This window comes from Asterias amurensis, chromosome 4, assembly GCF_032118995.1.
Source record: "Asterias amurensis chromosome 4, ASM3211899v1".
Classification (NCBI taxonomy): domain Eukaryota; kingdom Metazoa; phylum Echinodermata; class Asteroidea; order Forcipulatida; family Asteriidae; genus Asterias; species Asterias amurensis.
The window spans coordinates 22,079,634-22,107,311 of NC_092651.1; the positions used below are offsets into that span (position 1 = coordinate 22,079,634).

The 27,678-nt window shown below is 38.3% G+C and overlaps 1 protein-coding gene across 2 annotated transcripts in view; it reads left to right on the plus strand.

Annotated features, from left to right (window-relative positions):
• The window catches only part of LOC139936114 (sodium- and chloride-dependent glycine transporter 1-like), a 73,904-nt gene that overhangs the window by 12,293 nt on the left and 33,933 nt on the right, over window positions 1-27,678 (plus strand). The window contains exon 1 of one of the 2 annotated variants that reach the window (XM_071930845.1): window positions 22,899-23,458. The exons of the other annotated variant lie outside the window; for it this stretch is intronic. Within the exon in view, the coding sequence (XP_071786946.1) occupies window positions 22,992-23,458 (467 nt within the window). The 5' untranslated portion in view covers window positions 22,899-22,991. Of the gene's footprint in view, window positions 1-22,898; window positions 23,459-27,678 lie in introns of those variants that run through there. 2 annotated transcript variants of the gene reach the window in all.

Consider the following 27,678-nt stretch of genomic DNA (forward strand, 5'->3'; position numbering starts at 1 on the left):
TAATACTCATAAAAATGATATTTCCCCCCTTCTCTCTACTTCTAAATGACGATCAATTACTGCCCCCACGGCCGTCTACTTGGCCATGATGACCACACAAAAATCCATCTTCTGTGCTATAAAAACTTAAACATGTCAGAACATGGTTTATATATTGAATAAATATCCAATTCGCGGCTGCTCATTGCTATATTGACACCTTGTGAGACCTTGCTCTATCCCCCTTTGATAAATAGAAGAACCTTGCATAATTAATTTCTGTGGCACGATGCTAAATAATATACTGGTATGATCGCTGTGTGAGGCGCATGTATGAAAAGCCAGCACGCTAGGCGTCAAACAGTTATTGATATGAAAATTGCTCGACTGAACATTTTGTTGGGTAAAATGTTCAAATATACACACGGTGTGTTTCAGATTATTCGTGAGAAAATCAGATCGTTAAATGTCGTCATGATAGCATTGACAATAATGTCACAAGTGACGTCATATGATTACGATACTGTCACAGAGCCTAGATGATCCTTCAGGCAAGATGTTTGTAAACATATCAACGGAAAAACATTCAATCTTTGGAGATTACTCTGTCTGATTTATATCAGTTTTTATGAAGAAAGAGTGGGGGGTGGGGTAGGCCTACATATAACACCTTGTTCAGCAGTTACATTTGTAACGCTTGAATTGGTGTGGACATTATATCACGAAAAGTTGAAATTTCCCCAATGACAAGTGTGGCTACTTGCCTGCCTGAAAAAGTCATGGAATGTACAAGGCCGACATTTTTGTAACTAGGGTGTTACAGAGTGTAGTGGGTGGGGGGGGGGGGGGGGGGGGGGTCAGTCATGTATGACATGCACTTTCCCCGGTTTAATTATCCGTAAAGATATTAAACAAACACTTAGCTTGTATCGTATAAGGATGGGAAAGTGGTTGCAGATGACTTTGTTCCCCTCTCAGTCATGGAATATTAAATCGTCATGATGGTATTGAAAAAGGGGGTGGGGCTTGGAGCACATTTATTGTATGCACTCTTGCCGGTCAATTATGTTGAAAATGATGAATACCGCATGGTGGGAAAGTGGATTTATACAGGAAGTGTTTCAGTAAAACTCGTCCACTTTAAAAAGTCCAGGATCACAGTTGACCAAGGTTCAACTTCCCGGGTCCGGGTAATTTCTGACCTGGGTCTTTTGAAAGTGAAAAAATTACACATGTTTCATCACAGCAAATATCGGCGTCCTCCCAAAGTATTCCGCTGGCCAAATGCCAGTTAAAATACATTATGAGACCAGTCAGAATTCACTCCGAGTGGTCCAGTTAGCTAGTTTGGTGTTGACAAGAATCCCGTCTATATAAAATAAAGACTTCAATGCACAGGACACCTTTGGTAATTGTCAAAGACCAGTCTTTTCAGTTGGTGTATCCCAACATATGCATTAAAAAACTGTGCAAATTTGAACTCAATTGGTCGTCGAAGTTGTGGAAGAAAAAACACCTTTGTCACACAAGTTGTGTGCTTTTCAGATGCTTGAATTTGAGACCTCAGTTGAGGCCTCGAATTAAACTTAAATATTTTAGTGACAAACTTATTCTTTCTCAAACACTTCGTTGGGCCTACTTCAGAGGGAGCCGTTTCCAACAATGTTTTATAACAACTCTCTATTGCTCGTTACCAATTAAGTTTCTAAGCTAACAATCATTTTGAGTAATTACCAATTATGCGCAGTACCTTTAATGGAAAAGCTAGTTGAACAGTTAAATGAATATCAAATAGTCCCGATGACCAGTCACTACAACACGTGCAGTGCAAACCGTAAATATATTTAGCAAATGATGTGTTTTGTTATTACGGTTTAACAGTCATTTAAATAAAACAGGCAGTCGATTACCAATGAATATTTGATCTGGCTAAAACCCACCTGTAATTTCTCACCACTCCCTTTGTCATAGCTAACTCATTACCTAGATTAATAATTATGCCTGACATAATCTCAGATCAATGCCCAATTTCATATCGTCGCTTAAGCGGAAAATATTAATAAATAATTGCCCGCTAAGCACGAATTTGCACGATACCAGTCACAGTTTGTATGACACGATAGTTCGGCTGGTAATTTAATTCTGGTAAGCATAATTTGTTCGTATTGGGCTACGTTTTGTCATCAAAGACACTGGACACCTTTGGTGATTGTCGAAGACCAGTCTTTCCCTCGGTGTATCTCAACAAATGTATAAAATAACAAAGCTGTACAAGCTTGAGCCCAATTGGTCGTCGAAGTTGCGAGATAATAATGGAAGAAAAACACCCTTGTCACACGAAGTCGTGTGCTTTCAGATGCTTGATTTCGAGACCTCAAAATCTAATTTTACTCATTACTCGTTACCAATATATTAAGGTTTTATGCTAATAATTATTTTGAGTAATTACCAATAGTGTCCACTGCCTTTAAGAGGAAAATGTTGCTTAACAATTGCCTGCTAAGAAAACATTTGCAGGATACCGGTCACAAGTTGTACATGTGACATGAAACGTTGGCTGTCTACCTAATTATGGTAAAAGAATGATTTTGTTGTGATAGGCTACTTTGTTTGCTTATGCAGCTGTATGATACCGGGCCCTGGATCCCACTTCATAAGACTGCTTAAAGCGCAAAAAAACATGCTTAGCACAGCACAATTATGCAGAATAATTACCAGCCAAAGTGCAATGTCACGAGTAAAGTTGACTGGTGTCCTGCTTTTCGTTGCTGAGCAGAAACATGTTCAGCACAATAGTCTGCTTAAGCAGCAGCTCTACGAAACCCGGCCCAGGTCTTATAGCTACTTCAAGACAACCGTCGTCGGCTTCTACAGTCAAATCAATATGCTTAAATATTTGAACATTCGGTGTTTGCTGTGCTGATCGCTCTGACATTATTCAAATGGTATAACTAATGCATAGTCATGGCTGTAAACTTCTTAAGTCTATACAAGTGACTGTGGATCGAAAGTGATTAAGACGAATTGTCAGGAACTATTGAAGGTAGAGTTCATGTTAGGAGGAAGCCCTCTATAATTCTATAGTGATTGAAAGCGAACAATCGGTCCAATCTTCGAGCATAAACGAGAACGTAGACTTTAATCAAAGTCATTTAATATAAACTTCTTCTATTCAATTAAAAAAAAAACTATTATGAAGGGTATCGTGGAATCATACATAACACTGCTCTTGAATGGTGTCTGAAGATTGGGAACAAGATCAAAACGATCAACTTCATGTAATTCTCTTGAACCCAAATTTGAATCTCTCCTAGAGCTAAAACATGAAACATAGACGGGTACCTTTTCTCATACGATCTAAAACTTCTGGGTCAAAGTTGACAATGATGCCGGGTCACAGGGGTCATTGCTGAGTCAGGTTGTCCCGGAAACTGGTTTGATTTTTTTTTGCATTTTGACTCTTTTCTGCGTCAGTTTGACTCATGAATGATTCAGGCCCTTAGGAATAAAGAAATACACAGGGTTAGGTAGGACCGGTTGTTGTTGTTGTTGTTGTTGTTGTTGTTGTTGTTGTTGTTGTTGTTGTTGTTGTTGTTGTTGTTGTTGTTGTTGTTGTTGTTGTTGTTGTTGTTGTTGTTGTTGTTAGAGTGTGCTACCTGAATATTTCGCCTTTGATTTTGAATGTATCTTCACACAGGTTTCTTTTATCGTTTTAGTTTTCGTACTGCTTTTAGTACAATAGCGGAAGAGTATTATTAACTTAAAGTTGCAGTCCAAAAAAACATATTTTATCTGGGATACTGATCCCCTTCCAATTTCAAATGGAGGTGGGGCTTCGGAATCATCAAGTGGTAGTTGTTTATTAGCACATTGCCATAGTAGCAGTTTCCTTTTGTATCGAAAATCGGGTAAATGACCAGCAACAGTGCGTGTAACGCTTTGCAATAATGGAAAGCCATTGACAAGCCATAACTGTCAAGCGAATAACTAAACGTCGTCCAATCTTAACACCCTCCCCCTCCCCGCCCAAGCCAGATTCGCAACGATTTTGTTCTCGTTCATTCGATTTAAAGTGAATGAGAGAGACTACATCTCGTTGTAGAATGTATGCAAATTAATAGTCCCTCTATTTAAGGAGCGAAAATAACCCCTTTTCGTGTTGGAAGCTGCCCAGAATTGGTTATTTTGTGTGTGCACAAACTCAAGGTCAAGGTGACGCGTAATTAAGGTATGGGGCATGAACGTGCTCCGAAACACTGTTAAACCAACACATTGCTTGTCACTCTATATCAGTTCACAAATCGTTTTTCATACCTTTTGGTGAAAGACTGTTTTGGATGATGAAGACGTGTGACATATCGCGTATCCATTTATCATTTATCACTTCGTTTGAGCTCCTGTTTTTGTACGTTGGTTTCGATCAATTATATGAATAGTTCACAGACGAGCAAAACAGGAACATAGGCCACATGTAATACTAAGCTGTGTGCATTCTCACTTTCTCTAAAGTGATTCGAAATATTAGTCTTGTTTTTATGATAAGGAAAAATGAGAAGGAAATTATTTTATATGCTGTAATTTTGTTCGCATCAGTTTTTATCAAAGTATCTGACACAATAAATACGTGAGTAAAATCTGCATTGAAAACAAAAACGAAAAAACGACAACCCGCTTCATAAGTCAATAAAGAAACCAACGAAACAATCAATTAAAAATGTCCTTCAAATAGCCGAACGCATAATTCTGTTTTTTGTATATATTATGTTAAACAAAACCTCTTGTTTTTTAATTTTGACCGCAAGAAATTTACTTTAATCACAATACAGCTGACCCGAACAACAAAAGAATACCAAATTGTTCCCTGTCCGTTAATTGGTGGTGAAATAATAATAATTAAGGCGACAACACACGAAGTATTTTCTGTGTCACTTCTCCGTGTGTTGTTTGCCTGTACTCGATGCCTCCTCGAATACATCAAAAATCATCGCTCGTCATGCATCTTCTTGTTTGGCGCCAAATTAAATTCCGGCGCGAAACGGGGAAAAAAAGAAAGAAACTGATCAAGTTATTAAAGGCCACCCGTTCCACCTAATGCAATATTGCTGCGATCAAGGATAGAAGCAAACATGTCTTCGGTCGTGTTTGGTGTGATGATGCGTTTACATAAGCACTGCATCCCCGTTGGTGTTTGGCTGCGACTGTGACAATGTTACACTTCTCAATATCAAACTCGCAGCAGACATGTTCATGGACAAGTTGAATTGTTTGGAGGCGAGAAACGCCCTTAAGAAAATAATGCGTTTTTTCCTGTTTCATGTATCAGGTGTTGTACATACACGTGAACCCAAATGGTGAGGTTTAACCTTCAAATCAATCAATAATTTGTTTTTTGTCCGCAAACTTTACCGAGGGTCATAGAATTATAAGACATATTCACGAGCACTTTAGAGGGTCTGCGTGACAAAGTTAAGTTTGCTGATGCACTTGGAATCTAATATAGATATTGCCATTGTGAAAGTAAATTTTCAAAGTCTCTATCTAGACCTCAAGTTAAAATGGAGTAAAATGTAATTTTATTTTATACTCTTTGTAAATGAGTGAAATTTGAATCATGGCGGCACTGGATATCAACAAAATATGGGTGTGTACCATATTTTTGTGTAGTCACTAAAGGTACCAGTATACAATTGTTGCACGCTGTGACGGGGTCCATGGCGTTTTGCGTCCCGATGGGAAATTGCACCCGATGCGACGCCGAGGGTGCCATTTCCCCTTGAGGGTGTACAAAACCCATGGACCCCAGTCACAGCGTGCAACAATTGTTTTGTTATACCTTTGTTTGATTGTTATTCCTCTTCTCGAAGTTCTGTTGTCATCTTCAAACATTATTACGACGGACTATTCATTGTTTAATAAGCAGACGAACTAGAAACAATTCACTCGAACCCGCGGTTGTTTCCTACACAGCGCTGGAAATCGACCAACGCTGGGAACGATCAAGATGATGTACACCGGTGTACATCACTTTTCATATTACCCGGCCCGTCGAGCCATGTAAGACGCGTTTTTGTTGCGCGTCACATGATTGGTTCTCGACCAATCAAACTTCACTGTTTGTTACGGAGGTATAACAATTTAGGCTGTTTTAATTAAATATTATCAACATTCCGAAATGAACTAGAACATTGTATTTCCTGTACAGTATAATAATAACAACGAAGTCTTATTTATAGTACACGTATCTACCAAACACGGTACTCAATGCGTTGAGTATGTGCAAACTTTCAGAAAGATAGGTTATTGCAGTGATGAATTCTGAGACCCAATTATGTAGCACCTTATAAGGGTTTACAAGGTGTACGCGCATACAGCAGCCACAGCCAGGAACACCGGGGCCAACGGCTCTGCGTCCCATCCGAAGGATGACATGAACCTTGGTGTTTTTGTTTTATGTTGACAAAACTCGCACTGAAAGGGTATAAAAGAAAAAGGACTAAACTAATGGCATTAACACCATTTTAACGCGGGGTTGGGACACTAATTAATTTTCCGCTTTCAGAAGTATTCTATCTAATGGAGAGAGGGAGTACATCATACAACTGAATTTAACCTTGGATCTTCTCTTTAAAAAATGATCTAGAAAATCTTCAGAAACCTCAAAACACCTAACTGGTAAAAGAAATATAATTCTCTTATAATTACGTAGGCGTAGGGGGGAGAGTTTTATGCCACACTTGCCGCCTAACGACGTTGGCGTGGGGAAAACAAAGGACAAACAATGGCCCAAACTGTCGTTCTCATATTTTATCGAATTAACATGATTTTTTTTTTTACATTAATAATAAAATTGACCTAGATGTACCCACGTCGGTTTTAAGGCACAACTTCACACTTCCCACCCACCTGGATTTGGTACCGTTGTTTTGCTTCGCTTAACTGGGCCTTGCCCCTGTTCTTAAGTGGTATTACGGAAATTATTATTCCGCTTATTTGCATATTAGTGACGTGGACATAAGAGCTATCAACCCACGCTCAGGGAAGTCGGGTAAAAAAAACGTCAAAAGCATAGAAAATTAATAAAATAAAACTCAGGTAAAGTAATAACTGTTTCATATTTCAACATCTGTAAATTAGTTAACGCAATGTTTACCTCGGTCAGTCGTCGTTGTGGTGCTCTGTTTCCATGGTTATGTTAAATCAAGAAGACAACAAATATAATTAAAATGTAAAAACATGAATGAGAATGGGGCCTTCCCTTTTTTGATTACTTTTATTAGAGTCTGTTTGTTTTCCTGAAAAAAGTGAAATGTCACACAGACAACATTGACATAAAAAATTGATAAAAGTCATATGCATTAAGGCATTGAGGCATTGAATGATTCTGTATTTTAATGGATTTTGCTTGAAGCACGGGTGTACATTTTGTGTATGTTTAACAATTGGGAAGAAGTCTTATTGCAAGATTGCAATATTGAATAAAGTTCGCCTACTTAAAGGCAGTGGACACGTTTTACTCAAAATAATTATAAGCATAAAACCTCACTTGGTGACGAGTAATGGGGAGAGGTATGATGGTATAAAACATTGTGAGAAACGGCTCCCTCTGAAGTGACATAGTTTTCGAGAAAGAAGTAATTTTCCACGAATTTGATTTCGAGACCTCAGATTTAGAATTTGAGGACTCGAAATCAACCATCTAAACGCATACAACTGCGTGTGACAGTTTTTTTTCCTTCTTCTTTCATTATTATCTCGCAACTTCGACGACCAATTGAGCTCAAATTTTCACAGGTTTGTTATTTTATGCATATGTTGAGATACACCAAGTGAGAACACTGGGCTTTGACAATTACCAATAGTGTCCAGTGTCTTTTAACATTGTTTTATATGTCATTATGAATAAACCATTTAAACTTTGGTTAATATTTCCTCTGCCGACTCGGGTACTCCCTGGCACTTTTTGTTAGCATTGACTATCGATTCATGGTAAAGTTACTGACGTTCAGATTCTAGGCAAACTCTTTTCGTACACCCGAGCTCACAGTGTAAACACATGTCGGCTTCTGATTGGCTGAAAGACTTATGAGTCAAGCCAATTAAAGTTGGAGCTGTTTAATTTAGTTGCATTACATTGGTGATTATTTGAGACTAAGTCATTCATGCGTCGGCAACAAGTTGAGATTATGGCTTGATTTCTGAATGGAAATTAATCTAAGGGCCGCGGGCGATTGTTTTATTGGTTTTTTTATCCGCGACATGAAGTGTATAGTACATTTACCGTGACGCCATAGAAAAGTACATATCAACCTTCATTGGGTTTTCTTAACAATTATATATAATTACAGATTGCAAGTTGAATAATACTAGAGTTGCTTCAATCGGTGCTTCGAAACATGTACAGTGAGATATACTGCCTTAAGGCGAGATGGTTGAGGTTATCAAATGTTGGTTATTGCGCACTTGTTGATGAGGTATATCACTGTATATCACTGTATATCATGGCCAACTCAAACACACGCAATCTGTTAGGACTAATAACTGTGGTTGTCATACTCGTATTACTGGAATTCAATACGCCTATAGTCTACAGAAGTCATTAAACTCAATACTATACAACTTGGTATTGTTGTAAATGCGAAGATGGAGATGAACGTAAGTAAAAAAAAAAGTGACAACAAAAATGGTTAATTACAAATATAATACGATGAGAAGGAGGTTGAAATGATGCCCTTTTCAAGTTAGTTGGCTCAGCTGGGGTAAACAATTAAACTGTTGAGTTTAAAACAAAACTCGTTCTCAAAGCGTTCGCTCCCGCCACAGTGGTCACACTGGCCAATCATTGGTAGCAAGGGATAATTTTTACTCCGTAATAAAGTGTCTTGCACCAAAAACTGGACACAATAAACTTTAATCGATTGATGAATTATAAAGGCAGTAACGTGTCAACTCAAAATCCTTTATGTTTGTACTAAGAAATGGATTGTAAAAATAATAATGGTAAATTTAATATTAATCTTTTTCCATTATATTGTAATTTTTGTTAAATGTACATCAAGAGAAATATTATTTCCTTTTTTAAATTAAAATCACCCAGCATTTTTCGGCAAACCAAAACAGCCTATATCATTTGTCATGTATATTAGAATAAATGCGAAAGCGATTTTGCATCTTCCATTGGAACAATTATTCAAATTTCCTTTTAAAGACATGCACAATCTCGATTTGATTTAGCAGAGTAGGCGTAACTAAAGACGAAAAGCTGCTGAGAATTTAAAATGCTGTTTAAGATGTGTGTTCAATCGAATGGTGTGTTTTTAATCGCAATACACAAAAGAACAATTTTGCTTCATTGAACGTGTGTTTTGAGAAGCTCTCAATTTCGCGCGAAATACAATAACGTGGCGTTTTAATTGGCCATTTGTTTGGCGAAAATGACCTTGGGAAAAAAAACATATAAGGGAAACACATTTGAAGAGTTGGATAGGAAAAAGGTTAGGGATATGTTTTTTGTTGTCAGGGATTTTGTCGGTGTCATTTCGAATCCAACATTTTTGAGCAACGGTGAATTTATTATTATTATTATTTTTTTTTATGGGGTGGGGGAGGAGTGGGGCGATGTGAGATGTTATCAAATTTTCTGAGGTTAATTAATTATTGTATTTTTACTTTTATAGATTCACGGTAAGACAAAACTTGACGACAGCCGTAAAGTTGATGTCCCAAATGTTGACGAAAGATTGTTTTTATAAAGAGTCTTTTTTCTCTGATCGAATTCTGGCAGATGATGCAGTTACAAACCGAAAAACATTCAAAAAAAGTTCCATATGCGCCAGACAATCGGCAACATATTGTATGTATTATGCAAAAGTGTTTGTTTATGTCTTATGGACGTGAAACAGTGGCGGGATCCAGACAAACAGTAAATTTGTAGTTTTAATTGATTAACTAGACTTATCAAATGCAGATTGTTTCGCGTGCAACACCTTAAAAGAAAGCTTACTGTCTCGATTCCATAACAACATATATATTTGAAAATTAAATTTACAACTTTGATGTCAAATTGAAAAGAAAAAAAGGGATTATATAAACACAAGCACAATCTAAACCTGGTAATATTTCAACACTGGGAAAGGGTATTTGACTTTGCATCGTGGTGAGTAGACAACGAAAACTGTTGTGCCTCTCCATAATTCTACAAACAAACATGTTAGGAACCGTTCGTGGCTGTAGGCCACATTTTTTCACTACAAACTCTCTCATTATTCTGGGGTACAAAAACAGCCCTTAACTCGCCGTTTCGGTTATTTAATAATAGCAGTGTTCATAAACGGGAATGTTATAAGGCAAAAGTGTGCCGAGCAATTGTATTGCTTGGGGTATTTTTGCTTCATTTTGGACTTTTTTCTAAACATTTATTTACTAGCCGTACCCTGACGGATACGGACGGAAGCTTATTGCTGCCATCCATATGCAAAATAATAATGTCTGTCGTATCTTGTACGTACACGACACGTTGCGATTTATCGTGTACTTCATGTGTGCACACGAAAAGACAGAGTTGTTATTTTATAAATTTGGCAGCAATTACGTAGCAATGACCCTCTGGAATAAACTTGATTTTTATTAAACCGGGAAAATAACTGCCGTCTTCATTTTACTTGTTAAAGACAGTGGACACTATTGGTAATTGTCAAAGACCAGTCTTCTCACTTGCTGTATCTCAACATGCATAAACTAACAAACCTGTGAAAATTTGAACTCAATCGGTCATTGAAGTTGCGAGATACATTGTGTAATAATGAAAGAAAATAATACCCTTGTTGTGTGCTTTCAGATGCTTGATTTTGAGACCTCAAATTCTAAATCTGAGGTCTCGAAATCAAATTCGTGGAAAATTACTTCTTTCTCGAAAACTACGTCACTTCAGAGGGAGCTGGTTTTCACAATGTTTTATACTATCAACCTCTCTCCATTACTCGTAACCACGTAAGGTTTTATTATAAAAATTACTTTATTAAGTAATTACCAATAGTGTCCACTGCCTTTAAACACGTTTTTACTCATCAGCTCCATATTCAAATTTGCTCATGAATATTCAACAACTGACTGTCTCATACCTTTGTTGGCACGATTTAAACAATGTTTAGGCCCACACATTCCTAAATAAAGTATTTGACACCTTTTTTTGCTTGTATTGTATGGTTTCACCTCTTTGGACCCCAGTTCGAAACCCACCTCAGACCCGCAGAGCCTTGCATGTGGGTTGGTTTTTATTTTAAGTCCCTACCTGACTGCGTGGGTTTTTGACCATTAATTTGTGAATTTCCACCCACATCTAAAACTGAATACTTCTTCACGTTTCTTAAAAAAAAAAATCACCATCCCGTTATAATATCATATTGAAGAGCAGGAAACAAGTAGTCATATTGTCACAGTGGGTGGTTATAACGCAGTCACACCTCCATTGAAGGTAAACCTTGGTTATTTTGACACTGTTAGACAATACATCTTTAGCTTGAACGATTCGTCGCATCTTTATTGGCTTTATAAACCGAGGGCACTTCTGGCCCTGTTTTGTATTTTCTCTGTAATTGAATCAAATCTTGATGTTCCACGTGGGACGCGAAATTGCTTCTTTTGTTTGTGGGTGGAAGGTGGGGGAGGGTGGGGGGGGGGTGGATATTCACGAAGGGTCAAGGTGGGGTTAAGGTATTCCCATTACAATCTTAACAAGGTTGGCCTATGTCACATCAATCAATAAACTCATGGATATGGCAATTTTCCAAAACAATCAGGCAGAGATAGCCAGAACAACTCAGTCAAATGTTGTATATGTCGATTCATTTTCCAAATATTCTAGTTATAAAACAGTCAATTTAAATTCAATATTAGTTGTATAATATTTTCGCAATAGTAAGTTCAGGTGTTCTTTTCGTAAATTTAAGTGCATTACAAATGCACCTAATTTAGTAAATTTTTCTTCTTTTTTTCCCATTTGTTTCCCTTTCTTTTTTCTTAAATTAATTTTGTATACATTTTTGTAATTTCATTTTAACATAATTTATATCAGGTATCCTATAGAGTCAGCAAAAATGTTTTTCAGTGAGCCTGGCATCACGAATACATCTCAAAACTGAAACACAATAACATAAGACATACAGTCATCGTTTTTAATCGAATCTGTCTCAACATACTACCGAAAAAGTCTCAGTCAATCCAATCCTGAACCTGTTTTTTAATTCGCCAGATTCTTCAATTATAGAAACTTGGTCAAACTTCCTATTAAGAAGCTATGAAGAAGGATGTTTTGATTTCCAGTTAAGCTGGCTTTAAGACGTAAGAAGATACTTTATGTGCCAAAGTTTCGTTAAGGGTATATGTACTTTTTCCTAACAAAAAACACAACGTCCACAGATTTACATTAAACTTACACAGTTTGGAGATTATGATAGTAGAAGGCTTCCCTTGAAGTTTTACTTACTGGGGTGCTGTAGTTTTTGAGAAATGAGTAAAAGTAATAATTTTCGTCTCAGTTTTAGCATGTAAAAACGTATTAACCAGTTATGCTATGGTTTTGGTATAATATCATAACTGGTTAAGGGGATTTTACATGCTAAAATAATTTTGGTCTCATGAGACCAAAATTATTTTGTGACTTGTTTTACTCATTTCTCAAAAACTACACAACCTTAGTTGGTAATATTTGAAGGAAAGCTTTCCACTATCATTATCTTCAAACCCTGTAAGTTTAATGTAAATCTATGGACATTTTTTCCGGAGGCACATCAATGCTAGAATCAGACGCGGCGATTTTGTTGTGCATTCAAAATTATTCAAACCTTTTGCAAGTGTCTGGGAGGCTGAGGCATTGACGGATGAAACTTCCCGTTCAGTTTGTCAGGGGAAATTGGAGGGTCCTTCTATTGAAGCTCAAACATGAAAAGAAAGCTAGACGTATCATCAGTACTATATCAAAACTTGTTTTTCATTGATCTAATTTTTAAGACACAAGACCATAATATTGTAAAACAGCTGTTGATGTCTGTATTCTGTTTAAAGATCTTTATATAAAATAAATAAACCACAATAGATATACAAGTTCAGGTGGAAGGAATGAAGAGTTGCCTGTAAGACAGAATTGTGTAGAGGGCCATCTCGGAAGAGAAGTATTTTGAAAACTGAATATGAATCTGAATAATATAGTCGGCAAAGCATCCTCATGAAAACATCACATCAACTTTTTTGGAAAAAGAAGACAACTTTGACATTTCAATTTAAGACGTGGGAGTTAAACCTAAAGGAGGGAAAACCCACGCAGTCAGGTAGGGACTGAAAACATCCTTATCCTTCATGCAAGGCTTCGGTCCAGGTATTAAACCAGGCCGTCGATTTCACAAAGAGTTAGGACTCGTGTTGTCTCGAGTTGGGACGAGTAACTCTTCCTAACTTAGGATTAATCTTAAGGTCTGCATGCTACAGTGCAGGGTTGGGACTCGTCTTAAGTCCTAAGATTAGTCTTACATTTGGAAGAGTTTTGTGAAAGGCAGGGACCAAAACCACTGAGCCAACCTATTTGCACCGAGTCCAACTTCTTATGAATGTTTCTCAAGAATGTTTTTTTTAAGAAACTGTTATTTCCTGATGTATATTGAGTAGGCTAGGCCTTCAGACAGAATCAAAACAAAGTAAGACAATTAAACTACATGACCGTATATAAACAATATTCCAGATGCGTTGAGGTTCGGAATACATAACATAAAGCACTTAACTCTCTTTGAAAGTGGACGCGTAAAGATACACGTTTGGTAATTACTCAAAAGAAGTATTACCTTAAAACCTTACTTGGTAGCGAGTAATGGAAAGCTGTTGATAGTATAAAACATTGTGAGAAACGGCTCCCTCTGAAGTAGCATAGATCTCTGAAGTAGCATAGATTTTAAGAAAGAGGTTATTTCTCACTAAAATAACAAAAGACTTCTTTTCTGAAAGCACAACAATTCGTGCAACAAGGGTGTTTTTTCTTTCATAATTGTTTTCTCGCAACTTCGATGACCAATTGAGCTCAAATTTTAACATGCTCGTTATTTTATGCTTATGTTGGGATACACCAAGTAAGAAGACTGGTCTTTGACATTTTACCAAACGTGTTGAGTGCCTTTAATTGACAAGGCATGACATTTTCATCATTTAATTTAACGCGCTCGTCAAAAACCACATCACTCCCGTGTTATTCAGCCGGTATAAAATGACGTCACTTCCGCTTTATTATAACGTAATTTCAATCACTTCAAGTGTCCACTACTCAATCTTGCGAACCGGAAGAGTCCTTTAATTTTCTCCCTTGGATTGTTGAGAACAAGGTTGAGAAAAAAAAGGTTGAGTCTACTTTTAGCTCCGTCCCTGACTTTTCGTCTCTCTCTCCTCGACCGCGGTGGATAATTGATTCGTTGAATTAGCCGAGACAAACGAGATTGTCAGCTTTGATTGTGTGGTTTTGCGTCTTCTTTGATTACTGGCAAGTTGTGCGTTCACGGTCATAGCGTAATATTTGATCTGAGTGTTGTTCTGCGTACCTCTGGTGGGAGGGTTATGCAATCTTGTTGGTGTTTATTGCGAAAGCGGCTGATTGAGATTTGTATAATCGTGGAAGGAGGAATTTTACTTCCTCCGTGGTTTGATTGAGTGTTGTTTTTTTCCCGATGAATGTTCCCCCTTTCCTGTGGCCATAATTTGTGTCCACTTTCAAAAAATGGTGCATCACAAAACAGAATTTGGCATTGAAACGGTATATGTTTATAAAGGCAATAAATTGGTTTCAAAATCTAACTTTTACAATCCAAAGCCCTTTGAGAGCAATTTAGCAAGCGTCCCTTGCTAGTATGAAGCATGGTTGTAAAAGTTAACCTCGTGTGAAAGGAAAAACTATTATTTTACTTTTCAGGTTCCATTGTAAAATATTGTCAAACATAGCACCATTTTACAACCATGTTAAAAATAAGCAAGCAGATAAAGTGCTGTCGTGTGAATATGGCTCAACAGTTCCAGCATCCCGATGTATACACGCTCCCTTTAAGTACAATCTGCGGAGACTGCAGGATCAACAAGATGGGTTTATTTTTGTCTCGCATGATGTAGGGGTCAGTTAACTTCACGGGACTTCATTTTGTGACAGCTTCAAACAAACTCGGTTCTCAGTCAAAGGCTAAGGACAATCTTCTCCTGTAATTTGTAACCTTGGGTTCAATTCCGTAATGCTTCGGTTAGCTGTGGTTTACCTAGGGTCATGAACCCGTTGAGTTAAAGGGTGTTCGTATGTAGTCGTACCTAGTGTAGATCAAGTTTTTGACCATAACATGAATCCCTACTTACTGTGAATGAAGATGTAATATACTTTACCCGTAAAAGTTTCAGCTTCAGGTTTTTGAGAAGAAAAAAAAAGTGAAAATCACAGAGAATCGCGTACGCCGTTTTGTACATGCTAACAATATTCATGAAATTGTTTGCTTTCTACAATCATTTTCTAAAAAAAAAAAACGTGTAAGTTTAATGTAAACATGTGGACGTTTGTGTTTTGTGTACTACAAAAAGTACCCAAACCTCTTTAAAGGCAGTGGACACTATTGGTAATTGTCAAAGACTAGCCTTCACAGTTGGTGTATCTCAACATATGCATAAAATAACAAACCTGTGAAAATTTGAGCTCAATCGGTCATCATAATGAAAGAAGAAAACACCCTTGTCACACGAAGTTGTGTGCGTTTAGACGGTTGATTTCGATACCTGAGGTCTCGAAATCAAATTCGTGGAAAATTACTTCTTTCGCGAAAACTATGTTACTTCAGAGGGAGCCGTTTCTCACAATGTTTTATACCATCAACCTCTCCCCATTACTCGTCACCAAGAAAGGTTTTATGCGAATAATCATTGTGAGTAAATACCAATAGTGTTCACTGCCTTTAAGGGAAGCTGAAGCATCATTGACCGCTGAAGAAGTCGGGGGGGGGGTAGGTTGCCCTCAGCCCCTAAACTAGGTGAACCAACTCACAGGTGCAACTGGTTATCATAACTTGATATTGTAACGCGGAGAAATATGAGCTTTATAGTTTCACTTTATAAAAAACACTGCAAAGACGCCCGCTGTCAGCACATACCGACATGTTTATATGGTCATTGTCATCAACAACTTGTTCATTATCGTAAACCACATCGTACACACAGGTCAGGTCATATGCCATAGTACCCTATGCTGGACCATACCACACGTCTCAGTGGGGGTTTCAATCAACAGGAGTCAGTGGTTTTGGTTAAATAAAAGGGACAGAAACTCTGCAAGCATTATTTGCGTCAAACTAGGCATGTGTCAAAATTATGGTATATTCCACATGACAAGTTAACACACTAAAGCAAACCATATATAGATTTAACCAATTTAAAACTTAAAATTAAGCAAACAAACAATCCTAATTTAACCAAGGATATTCCGAGATTGGGCAGATGTTGTTGGGTATTCTAAACGATTTTACAACCTTATGGGAGGTTCTGCAGTTCATGGAATATAATTACAACAAACTGTGCCGAATTTAGAAACCTTTCTTCTTTCAACTCAAACACTGATAAAACAGTATTCCTGAATTGAGATTCACACACAAATCAACACAGTCAGATATTCGACAATTCCAGTTCGGTAGAGCGGGTATTTTAATCAACGAGTCAAAATCTTTCTTGTTCTGTTGCGGTTTTAACAAGAAGGAGTTAAAGAGTTTTGAAGAGCAAAGCCATTCCGTTGTGGATCCGAAGGTATAGAGGTGGAAATGATTTGGTAGGAAGGGATAATTGATGGATTGGGTGAGTGTAAGTGCATCAGGTTGAAGGAGACGACATGGATGGATGGATGACTGGCCTTAAGGAATCAAAGAGGCGGTATAGTGTAAAAAGGGAACTGATGCACCGGTGGGTTTCTGGCTAAGAGATATAGTCCACTATGAGTCAATGAAACGGCTGTGTAGTCTGTTGTTGACAACAAAATGTTAGTATTTTTGTGCACAGCCCAGTTATGGATACCATGTTTTGTTGGTTTCAATTTTAAAAAACGTAGTCCAATATTATTGTCTAATAACGTCACACTTCAAATGTCGTATGTTTTGTACGTTGAAGTGAAGCTCCATCCTGAACGCGACACATCTGATTAAAAAGGCATTGAATTTGAATTTTTAACAGACGCGCAGAATACCCCTTTTGAATGTACAGACCTAATTGCTGCGTGATATCCATTGATAGAATATTGAAATTTCGCCCTAAAAAACGGTATTAAAACATACAATGGCATTACATAGGGTTAGAGCATTTTAATAATTTTCTCATTGAAAAATTGGCGCGTCGTAAAGCTGAACTTGACCTTGAAGATCTTCATTGAGAAATAAATTTGTTATTTAATTATTAACTCATTTACACGAAGAACACAAGTTGAAATGGGGCTGTCAAGGTTATGCAAAAGTATATAAATAACAGCTGACATCGAAGTTTGTGTATACCCAGACCCCTGCCAACGATAGAAAAATATGATTATATAATTATTAGAAAAAGAAACCTTGCCCTTCAGAATATTGTTTGTTCTTTCTTACGCAAGAAACAGAAACAATCAAGTGTTTTCAATGACGCTGTTCAACCATGCAGTGAAAAGAATTCAAATAACACAAATTAACAATTCGGCTCTCCCCGTATCAATCAAGTATATAGCAAGCGGGAGAGTTTACCTTACGGCATATATTATATCGTCAGTTCCAATGCTCCCCAACGCAAGAACATCATGAAGCCTTGGGGCGTCGATAACGCTCAAGCACAAATATCATTCTGGTATAATTTGCCTTGTTTTATTTGTAGCCTCGAGTAGTTGATATTCAGGAGAGGTCGCGCATGGATATGTTAGGTTTTTCCAGACAGAAATGGAGCCCGAAGGCCTCGCCATAACCCCCCCCCCTTTAAGGTATTTTTGATTTTGAGCACTGATGTAGGAAAGAGGAGGACATTCGACAAGTGAAGCCAGAAACTTGATTATATAAAACCTCCTGGAACTGAGGCGTAGACGTAGTGCATCTTGCAAGTCAAACACCCACACAAAACAATTTTCTTTAATCAAAATCAGTTTGGTCTAAAAGCCTCCCTGTATGCCATGAACTATTAATGTTCTGGGATGATTTACTCTATACAGCATGGCGGCAATAGTCGCGCCAAGAAGAGGCGCAAGTGAACATCCACCATTATGCCAACTTCTGCCCTGTCGTCTGTAAAATCAATTCCCGACTTTTCCTCAAGTCTTCACCTTTTTTTTATTTCTCCTCCTGCCGCTTCATTGGCAACAAGATGGTGACGTCATCGTTAATGAAGTTAGACGTTGGGGCTAGTCATTTTTTCATATGATCGGGCCTGAGGGGGACGCACGATCAAAGGACAAGCCAAGAGCCACTGCGAAGATGGTGGTAATTCTTAACGGTTGCAGGATCAAAAAGTTAAGAAAAAAACGTTGACACAAAACTAAGACGCTCGATGTGATGAGGGTAGAGAGAAGAATGAAGATGATGAGTTTATCTTAAGATTGACAAATCATGCAGTTAATATGACCGTGGATAATTTAGATCTTTTAATGTGATTACAGTTTTAAATCGCTATAGGCGTAAGTCAGCGTGTGTATACTCAGCACCATCAACAGGAAGCGATAAAACCATATTTGTCATGTAATACATCTGCCGAGTGGATCGTGTGGTGAAGGTGGATTGTGGAAGTTCTTTAAAGGCATTTGACACTATTGGTAATTACTCAAAATAAATGTTGGCATAAAAACTTACTCGGTAACGAGCAATTGAGAGCTGTTGGTAGAATGAAACATTGTGAGAAACAGCTACCTTAGTTTTTGAGAAAGAGAACATTTTTTTACTCAAAGTTAAAAGACGTCAGGCCTGAAGCCCTTTTTAGGCAGCATCTGAAGGCACACTGCACTTTGCCGTACTCCCAGAACACTGTCTTTCCACCAAGTCGGGGCCACGTGCCGGGCCCCCACTGCAGCCGGACGAGAGCCACGCAGCCCTCCTCGGTCGTACTTTAATATTTCAACACGAATTTATGTGCAACAAGGGTGTTTATTCGTTCACTGTTCATTCTTGATTCTCTTTGTTATATAGTTCTCTTGCAACTTCAACGAGCAATTGAGTCCAAATTTTCGCGGATTTTTTATTTCAATTCATAGATTAGTGAGAATACCAAAGGTATCCAGTGCCTTTAAGGGGAAAAGGTTAAGGGTCACAATCATTATAATTGAGAGGAAGGCACTACTTTCTGTTTGAATTATGTTTTGTTTACATATACTATAGAGTGCGTGTTTGTTAATTTTAAAGTGCTCTCCCTTATCAGTGGTTCGTTGGCATAATGCCAAATCAAATACAAGAAGACAAATCAAAATTCTGTCCAACACGTCCTGCTGGCTATAGTTCTATTCCTGAAGTCTCATCGCTACGTTGAGTCCTTTATACTCGCTTCAAGCCCAAAGCTTATGCCAACGTTGAAAGAAAATCTTATACTGACAGACTATAAAAAAATATAAAAATAAAAATTGCCTTGTTTGATATGTCACCGAAGGGCACATTCTTATCTGGACCCCCCTCCCACCACCTGTGAGGTCACAAAATCAAATCATAAAACGCGTGATTCCATAGTAGAATTCACATAAAATCACTGTAAACAAATCATTCAGCATACGCATTATTGTTAGTTATTCCAGTTGTGCCAGTTATTCCATTTTCCCAATAAATTACCAATAAATACAGTTATTTTCTCATTGTGATGCCATGATTCGCTTCACTTGTTTTCTAAAACTTAGGCCTACATTTTCCCGGAGTTTCGCTGTCAACTGTATAGGCCTAATGTTATCCAGCTTTACCAACTGAAACAAGTGAACGTGCCAAAAAGTCACATTGCGAGATCACTGACCTCGTCAGGGAAAATCTGCCGAAGAAAAGACGAGTTTGACGGCATCTGACTAATTGTAACGTCTACGGCTACACAGCGATGACTAACCCATAGCCATAGCCCCAAGAAGCAAATGCTCTTTGATATTGAGTCGTTGCTTAGTTTTACTTCGATCTTGTACCATGTTCTCCAACCGGGTTTAATAAGGTGATGAATTGAAAGGGGAGCGGCGGAAATGCCACGAGCGTCTTGTCTACTGAGACTAACCATGTACTAACCATGTGACTTATTCACCTTCTGTACTGGCAAAGTGAAAACCAAGTAACATTGTGGATTCTGAGTGTACAAAGCTGCCGGGCTCTTTCGTTTGGTTTTGTACTCCTCAAAGTAATACTTTATCAATTTGATGATTGACAATGATTTTCAGCAGGGGTAAGAAATGACTAAAGTGTTTTGCTTTTCAGCCACTGTGGAACATTTTATTCTGCGTCTTGTGTCTACTGAGACTAACCATGACCTCTTCACTTTCTATTGTTTAGTGAAAAGGATGTTGGCAAAGTGAATTCCGGGTAACACTGCGGATTGAGAGGTATACACTTCTGCCGGGATTCTTTCGTTTGTTTTTGCCCTCCGATTTCTCAAAATAATACTTTAGTCTTCAAGGTTTGCAATAAGTTACAAAACGAACCGAGCTGCTAGGTATGGATGGCCGAATGTTAACAAAACATCCAATCGTGTTCACAGAAGTTTTAACCAAATACAACACTTTTTGAAAACTGTCCATTATTAAATAGAGTATCTCCCTCGATTGGTTCATTATTACAAACTTTGGCTATCTGCTCTGCATTGATGGCTTTCCATAGTTTTCCAACCTCAGTTGACAAAAAGTCGGGCTGTGACGTCGTAATAGAAAAGGAATATGAACTTGTGGTATTCCATGACTACGTGTGTAATTATGTCTGCCTTTGTCGTAACTGTAGAGGGTTTATTTAGTGTGTAGTATCATGTTTACAAAAGACAAGCGAAAAGCAAAGAGCCAGAGATTGCGTCCGGCAGCCGATTTCACGAAACGCACGATTAATCTTATCTCAAGTTAGGACGATTATGGGTCAATGCATCCTATAACGCCCATGTACACTGAACTTTTAAGTTAAAACTCGTCCTAACTCCTACTCCTAAGTTTTGGAAGAGTTAGTTGAAATCGACGGATGGACGTTCACATCAGGACTCCCTTCGTTTGAAAGCGTTCACCTTTGCAGTCGACCACGAAAATCATTCTTTGCATTTTGGTAAATCATTGATCTAAACGACCGAAGGAAATGTAAACCGCTTAGTTTGACCGTTCCAGCTTGATGTTAGCATAACGTACAACTCGATATACCTCAGCTAAGAACCGGAGTGTGTTCTGGCTTATTCTTGAAGCAGTGTGTAACGATGGGTATAGCATACGATACGAAGAGTGTGCCCTAGTACAAAGGAGCCATGTAATAAGGCCAGGGTTTTGCAACACTAGTGAGAAGACTGGTCTTTGACAATTACCAAGGGTGTCCAGTGCCTTTAAGGCAAGAAAATAAGCTGAACACATGAAAACGTGCTAACTAGAATAGGGTTACTAGCCAAACAAACAATTCCACATAGATCATCTGTGACTGGCATAACGTAGGAAGTGTGGACATGAGAACAAAATACGTCATCATAAGGCAGGGTTTTGCAACACTATGTGGACTAAAACACATCCACACAATGTTTTCCTCAGAGTTAAAGGGAAGGTACACGTTTGGTAATTGTCAAAGACCAGTCTTCTCACTTGGTGCATCCCATCATAACCATAAAATAACAAACCTGTGGAAATTTGGGCTCAATTAGTCATCGAAGTTGCAAGAAAATGATGAAAGAAAAAACACCCTTGTTGGTGTGCTTTTAGATAAGAATAAAAGACTTCTTGCTGGATGGAAGTCTTTTATTATTTTAGTGAGAAATTACCTCTTTCTCAATAACTACGTTACTTCAGAGGGAGTCGTTTCCCACAATGTTTTATACTATCAACAGCTTTCCAATGCTTGTTACCAAGACAGTTTTTAAGTTAATAATTGTTTTGAGTAATACCCAAACGTGTACCTTCCCTTTAAAGAATATGATTTTCAAAGTCTACAGAATAAAATAACAGCCTATATCCACAAAGTATATATGCAACACAGAGTTGTGTGTGGTTATACGAAGTGTGGACCCGAAAACAAAAGTGGTCCACATTAGGCAGGGTTTTAAACACTTTGTGGACTTTCATGCCCACACAATGTTCTCACCAGTGTTGAAGAGTTATTAATGTCCTTCTGATATACATAATAAAGGAATATCCACAGAGGGCATGAACCACAGAGTTGTGTGTTTTTGTCACGTCTACATTGGGCTGGATACCCAGACTCTTGGAGGGGTCCACATTGGACGTGAAGTTAGACTGTTGGGAGGCATTTCAAGACTGAGTATTATGACCTTCGCTCACCCTGTGATGCCATACTTGGGTCAGCTGTCTGGTTGTAAAAAAAAAAAAAAAAAAAAATAACGTACATTTTAATATTGATGGGGTGTGGTTGATTGGTAATACATGTACTTGTTGCACAGGCGTACACTTCTCAGCGAGGTGCCGTTTTGGGGTGGCTTAACAAAAGACCTTTGGATTGTTGTTGAGGTGATGTATTGGTCTCCATCGTGGCTCAACAATTTAGTCAACTAACAAACACCCAAATCAATAAACTGACACCAACTTCTATCACCAAGGTGGCCTCGACAGGTATTAAGTGATCAATCGAATGGTAAATCATTGATTTCCCGTGTGTTTTCTATAACAAAATCGTTTCCCGAAAGGGGCCGTTCTCTGTGTCCTGTGTTTGTTAACCGTGCTTGGCTGTTAGTGTCAATGAGAGAATAAATATATTTGCCAACAACTCGGACAACATCGATGATCGAGCGTGGGAAGCCACTTCACAGCAGTTGATGGTCGATGTAGAATTGAGACGGTCGTGTGTGTAAAAACAAACCAACAAGATACCTTCAAGATGGGTGAAGTAATTGATGATATCAAGCTGGTTGGCGAAGAAGATGAGGATGCGGTCCCGATCAAAGATGGATACCAATCGGAGAAATCGAGCGGGATTTCCGAAGGAACCGACCAAGATGAGCTTGCGATGGACGGGGCAATCAACGAAGCCTTCAGCGAGGTGTTCGGGGAGGAGACGGCTATACCAGACCCGAGAGATTCACCTGAAATAACGGTGGATTTAGAGCCTCTTCAACCCCTTAGAAAGTCCACTCTGAACGGGTCTGTTGAGAGTCTGTTGGAGAAGTCTGGATTGGGCGAGCACGCGGAGAAGTTTGAATCTAACGGGTACGAGAGCATGCGAACCTTGAGTCTGGCTAGCAAAGAAGACCTGATTGAGAGCGGTTTGAAACGGGGACATGCTAGCCTCGTGGTCCATATGACGGCTGGGAGGAAGATGAGGATGGATCACGAGAATTCAGAGGAGTGAGTATTGAATTAAATCACCAGTTGGGAAGAACTTTTAGCGAACTTAAAAGCGAACAGAAGGCACTTTGCAGTCTAACTTGGAGTTACCAACCAAACATTACTAAAACAAAATCATTAACACTGCGCTGCATTCAGTACACAGTAGAAGAGGTAGACAGAAATTTTATAAACAGTGCAGCAATTTGATCGAAATGTTAGTGATGTGTGACATATTTCTTCATGAAGGAAAGTACGGGTGAATGTTGTTTGGAAACTTCCTAAATGTTTACAATTTATCAGTTTATTATAGTCTCACATACTTTTGGTTGTTTACGATTCTGTTTTGTTTGTGTGTGTAAACAAAATTGGCTTTTAGAAAGACTCAGTTTGGGTCACATTTGAGCTAATTTTCTGGAAAGTGTTGACATTTTGAATAGTGATAATAATATTACTGTTGGCAAGCAAAACTACCCTGTTTCAGGCAAAACAAAAGTGAAATCAAACATCACCAAATATTCTGTGGTTATTAAAGGGTATATGTACTTTTCCTAACACAAAACACAATGTCCACAGATTTACATTAAACTTATACACAGTTTGAAGATTATGATAGTAGAAAGCTTCCCTTGAAATTTTACATACTGAGGTGCTGTGGTTTTTGAGAAATGAGTAAAAGTAATAATTTTCGTCTCAGTTTTAGCATGTAAAAACTAATTAACCAGTTATGCTATGGTTTTGGTATAATATCATAACTGGTTAAGGGGATTTTACATGCTGAAATAATTTTGGTCTCATGAGACCAAAATTATTTTGTGACTTGTTTTACTCATTTCTCAAAAACTACACAGCCTTAGTAACATTTGAAGGGAAGCTTTCCACTATCATTATCTTCAAACCCTGTGAGTTTAATGTAAATCTGTGGACATTTTGAAAAAGTACCCAAATCCTTTAAGTAAGCTTTACAGGTATATTTTCCCTAATAATGCAAGTACAACCAATAATAATAACGGAATACAACAGTCTTTAAATAGGGCATTCACCTATCAATAAGGTTCTCCAGTCGCTGGAACAAACATAAAGGAGCACTCGAGGGAGTTAATAAAAAGGAATTACTATGGGAGAACGTCATCATAGCACCCACCAGGGAATGCACAGTGAAGTAATTTGCTGGCAAATCATACCACAAACACCGTGGTGTAGAGAGGGGAAAAATACTAAAAATCGCAAAATATAAGATTTGAAAATCACGGGGGTGCTAATTCCTTTAACTGATAATTTCAAAGAACTTGATTCAAATGTTGACAAGAACAAATATTATTTCCTTAAAGATAAAAACACAACTGTTAAACTGACTAAAAGTGGAATATTCCTTTCATCTCATAGAATATAGGCTACCTGTTAAATCTCAGTGGAATCATCTTTGTAGGAGTATTTAATATCATGACCGTTGCAGAGTGGTTTAGAGCACCGGATTCAAGCTCTGGTGTTTTTGATCAGCAGACTGTTGGTTCGAGTCCTGGTCGTGACACCTGTGTCAAGACGCGTTACATGATTGCTTCTTCCTTCGGACGGGACTCTAAGCCGTTGGTCCCGTTTGTTGTGTATCGCACGTATACGAACCCAGTGCACTTATCGCAAAGAGAAGGGGTTCGCCCCGGTATTACTGGTTTGATTTGCTGCATATTGCGCCACAACACCTTGTAAACATCACATGGTGCTATGTCAAAGGAGTAGGTAGGAGTAGGTATACTCAAACGTATAGCCACACATACCTGCGCCACAACACCTTGTAAACATCACATGGTACTATAATAATAATAAGACTTGTAATGCGCACATATCCACCCTGCTGGGTGTTCAAGGCGCAGTAAAACCAAAAACAAAACAAAAACAAAACACAACACAAAGAAAAACAGACACAACAAAATTAGTCATTGAAAACCTGTGACATAAGATAAGTTTTGAGAAGAGACTTGAATTTTGCAGTACAAAGACAAGATCGAAGATTAAGTGGTAGAGAGTTCCAGATGCGTGGCGCGGCTGAAAAAAAGACCTGTCACCCCATGAGTGTCGAGACTTGGGTTCAATGAGGAGAAGCATAGAACTTGATCGAAGATTCCTTGATGGAGTGTAAACTTGAAGCAGTTCAGAAATATAGTGGGGAGCCTTGCCATTAAGAGCTTGGTGGACAATGAGCATCAGCTTGAAGATGATTCGTTGAGAGATAGGGAGCCAGTGTAGTTGTTTCAGAATGGGGGTGATAGAACAGGATTTTCTAGACAGTGTCACAATGCGGGCAGCAGTATTTTGGAGCCGTTGAAGTCGGGAAATCTGGTCAAAGGAGTAGATAGGAGTAGGTATACTCAAACGTATAGCTACACATACCTGCGCCACAACACCTTGTAAACATCACATGGTGCTATGTCAAAGGAGTAGGTAGGAGTAGGTATACTCAAACGTATAGCTACACATACCTGCGCCACAACACCTTGTAAACATCACATGGTGCTATGTCAAAGGAGTAGGTAGGAGTAGGTATACTCAAACGTATAGCCACACATACCTGCGCCACAACACCTTGTAAACATCACATGGTGCTATGTCAAAGGAGTAGGTAGGAGTAGGTATACTCAAACGTATAGCCACACATACCTGCGCCACAACACCTTGTAAACATCACATGGTGCTATGTCAAAGGAGTAGGTAGGAGTAGGTATACTCAAACGTATAGCCACACATACCTGCGCCACAACACCTTGTAAACATCACATGGTGCTATGTCAAAGGAGTAGGTAGGAGTAGGTATACTCAAACGTATAGCCACACATACCTGCGCCACAACACCTTGTAAACATCACATGGTGCTATGTCAAAGGAGTAGGTAGGAGTAGGTATACTCAAACGTATAGCCACACATACCTGCGCCACAACACCTTGTAAACATCACATGGTGCTATGTCAAAGGAGTAGGTAGGAGTAGGTATACTCAAACGTATAGCCAAACATACCTTCGCTAATAAATAGTGAATATGATAGGAGTAGGTATACTCAAACGTACAGCCAAACATACCTTCGCTAATAAATAGTGAATACTGAAGCGCCTTCAGCGTCACTGAGTTACAGATGTAAGCGCTATATAAACCAATATTATTTATATAATATCAAAATCTGTTTTACTTAATGGTTAAAAACAGTCGCCTGTAAGATGGCCAGATGAGCTAGGGAGCAGTTTGACCCGACCTGCTTTAAATCCCGACCTGCCTCCCACGATGTCAACACAAAGACCTGGATACCTGACTTTCACTTTAGCCCATCTTCAACCTTTAAATATATTTTTTTTTCAGGGAAGAAAAAATATAGATCATCAAATTAATGAAGCTTTATTAAAAGCAAATCTCGGGTAGTCAAAGGAAAGCTTTCTAGTGTAAAAACTCAGCAGTCGTCAAGCCTTAACCTTCAACATTTAGAATCGGAATAGGTAGACACTTAACAGACGAAATTACTACATATTTTTGTTTTGAAATCAACAACTGCGGATAAAATGGATATAAATCATACAGCATTTTCCAATTCGCAGCTACAACGGAGCATGTCACGGAAAACATTTAAAAATAATTTCAGAAAAAAGGAATGTTGTGAAAATGAGCTGAGAGGGACTCCACTAAAAATTAAATTAACTCATGAAGACCATCGGATAATACAAATCGAAACGTCGAGAAATGAACCATCTGGCCCTTTTTACAGCACTACAGCTCGTGAGTCAGCGCAAAAAAAAACCTTACAGATTCAATGTTGTTTTCCATAAAGTTTCAAATCAAACTTAATAAGAATTTTTAAATAATTTACAGTTATGTATAGATATCGCGTGGGCGACACGCTAATATACATTACCGGTTTCATAGAAAAAAATGAAGGACTTACTAGTTAATTCCTTAAAATTGTGAAACTTTCGCCGCCACGCTGGTGCGCGACAACACAGGTTCCTATAATTGCACCCAGTTACAATTAATTAACAACATTTTGCCATAAGAAAGTACAGTTACTTGCCCAATGGCATACGTCATTGATTTTTTCTCTAGCCAACAAGTGTGTAAGTATGAGTTCCGACGTCAATGAATTTGGGACTAAAACTAAATCGATAATGAACTGTTTGTGGCGTGGCCACGTAGGTGTTCCGTTGGCGTCACAGGCCTTGACGCCATTTTGTTTATTAAGTGTTGTAAATAAAGTCACTAACA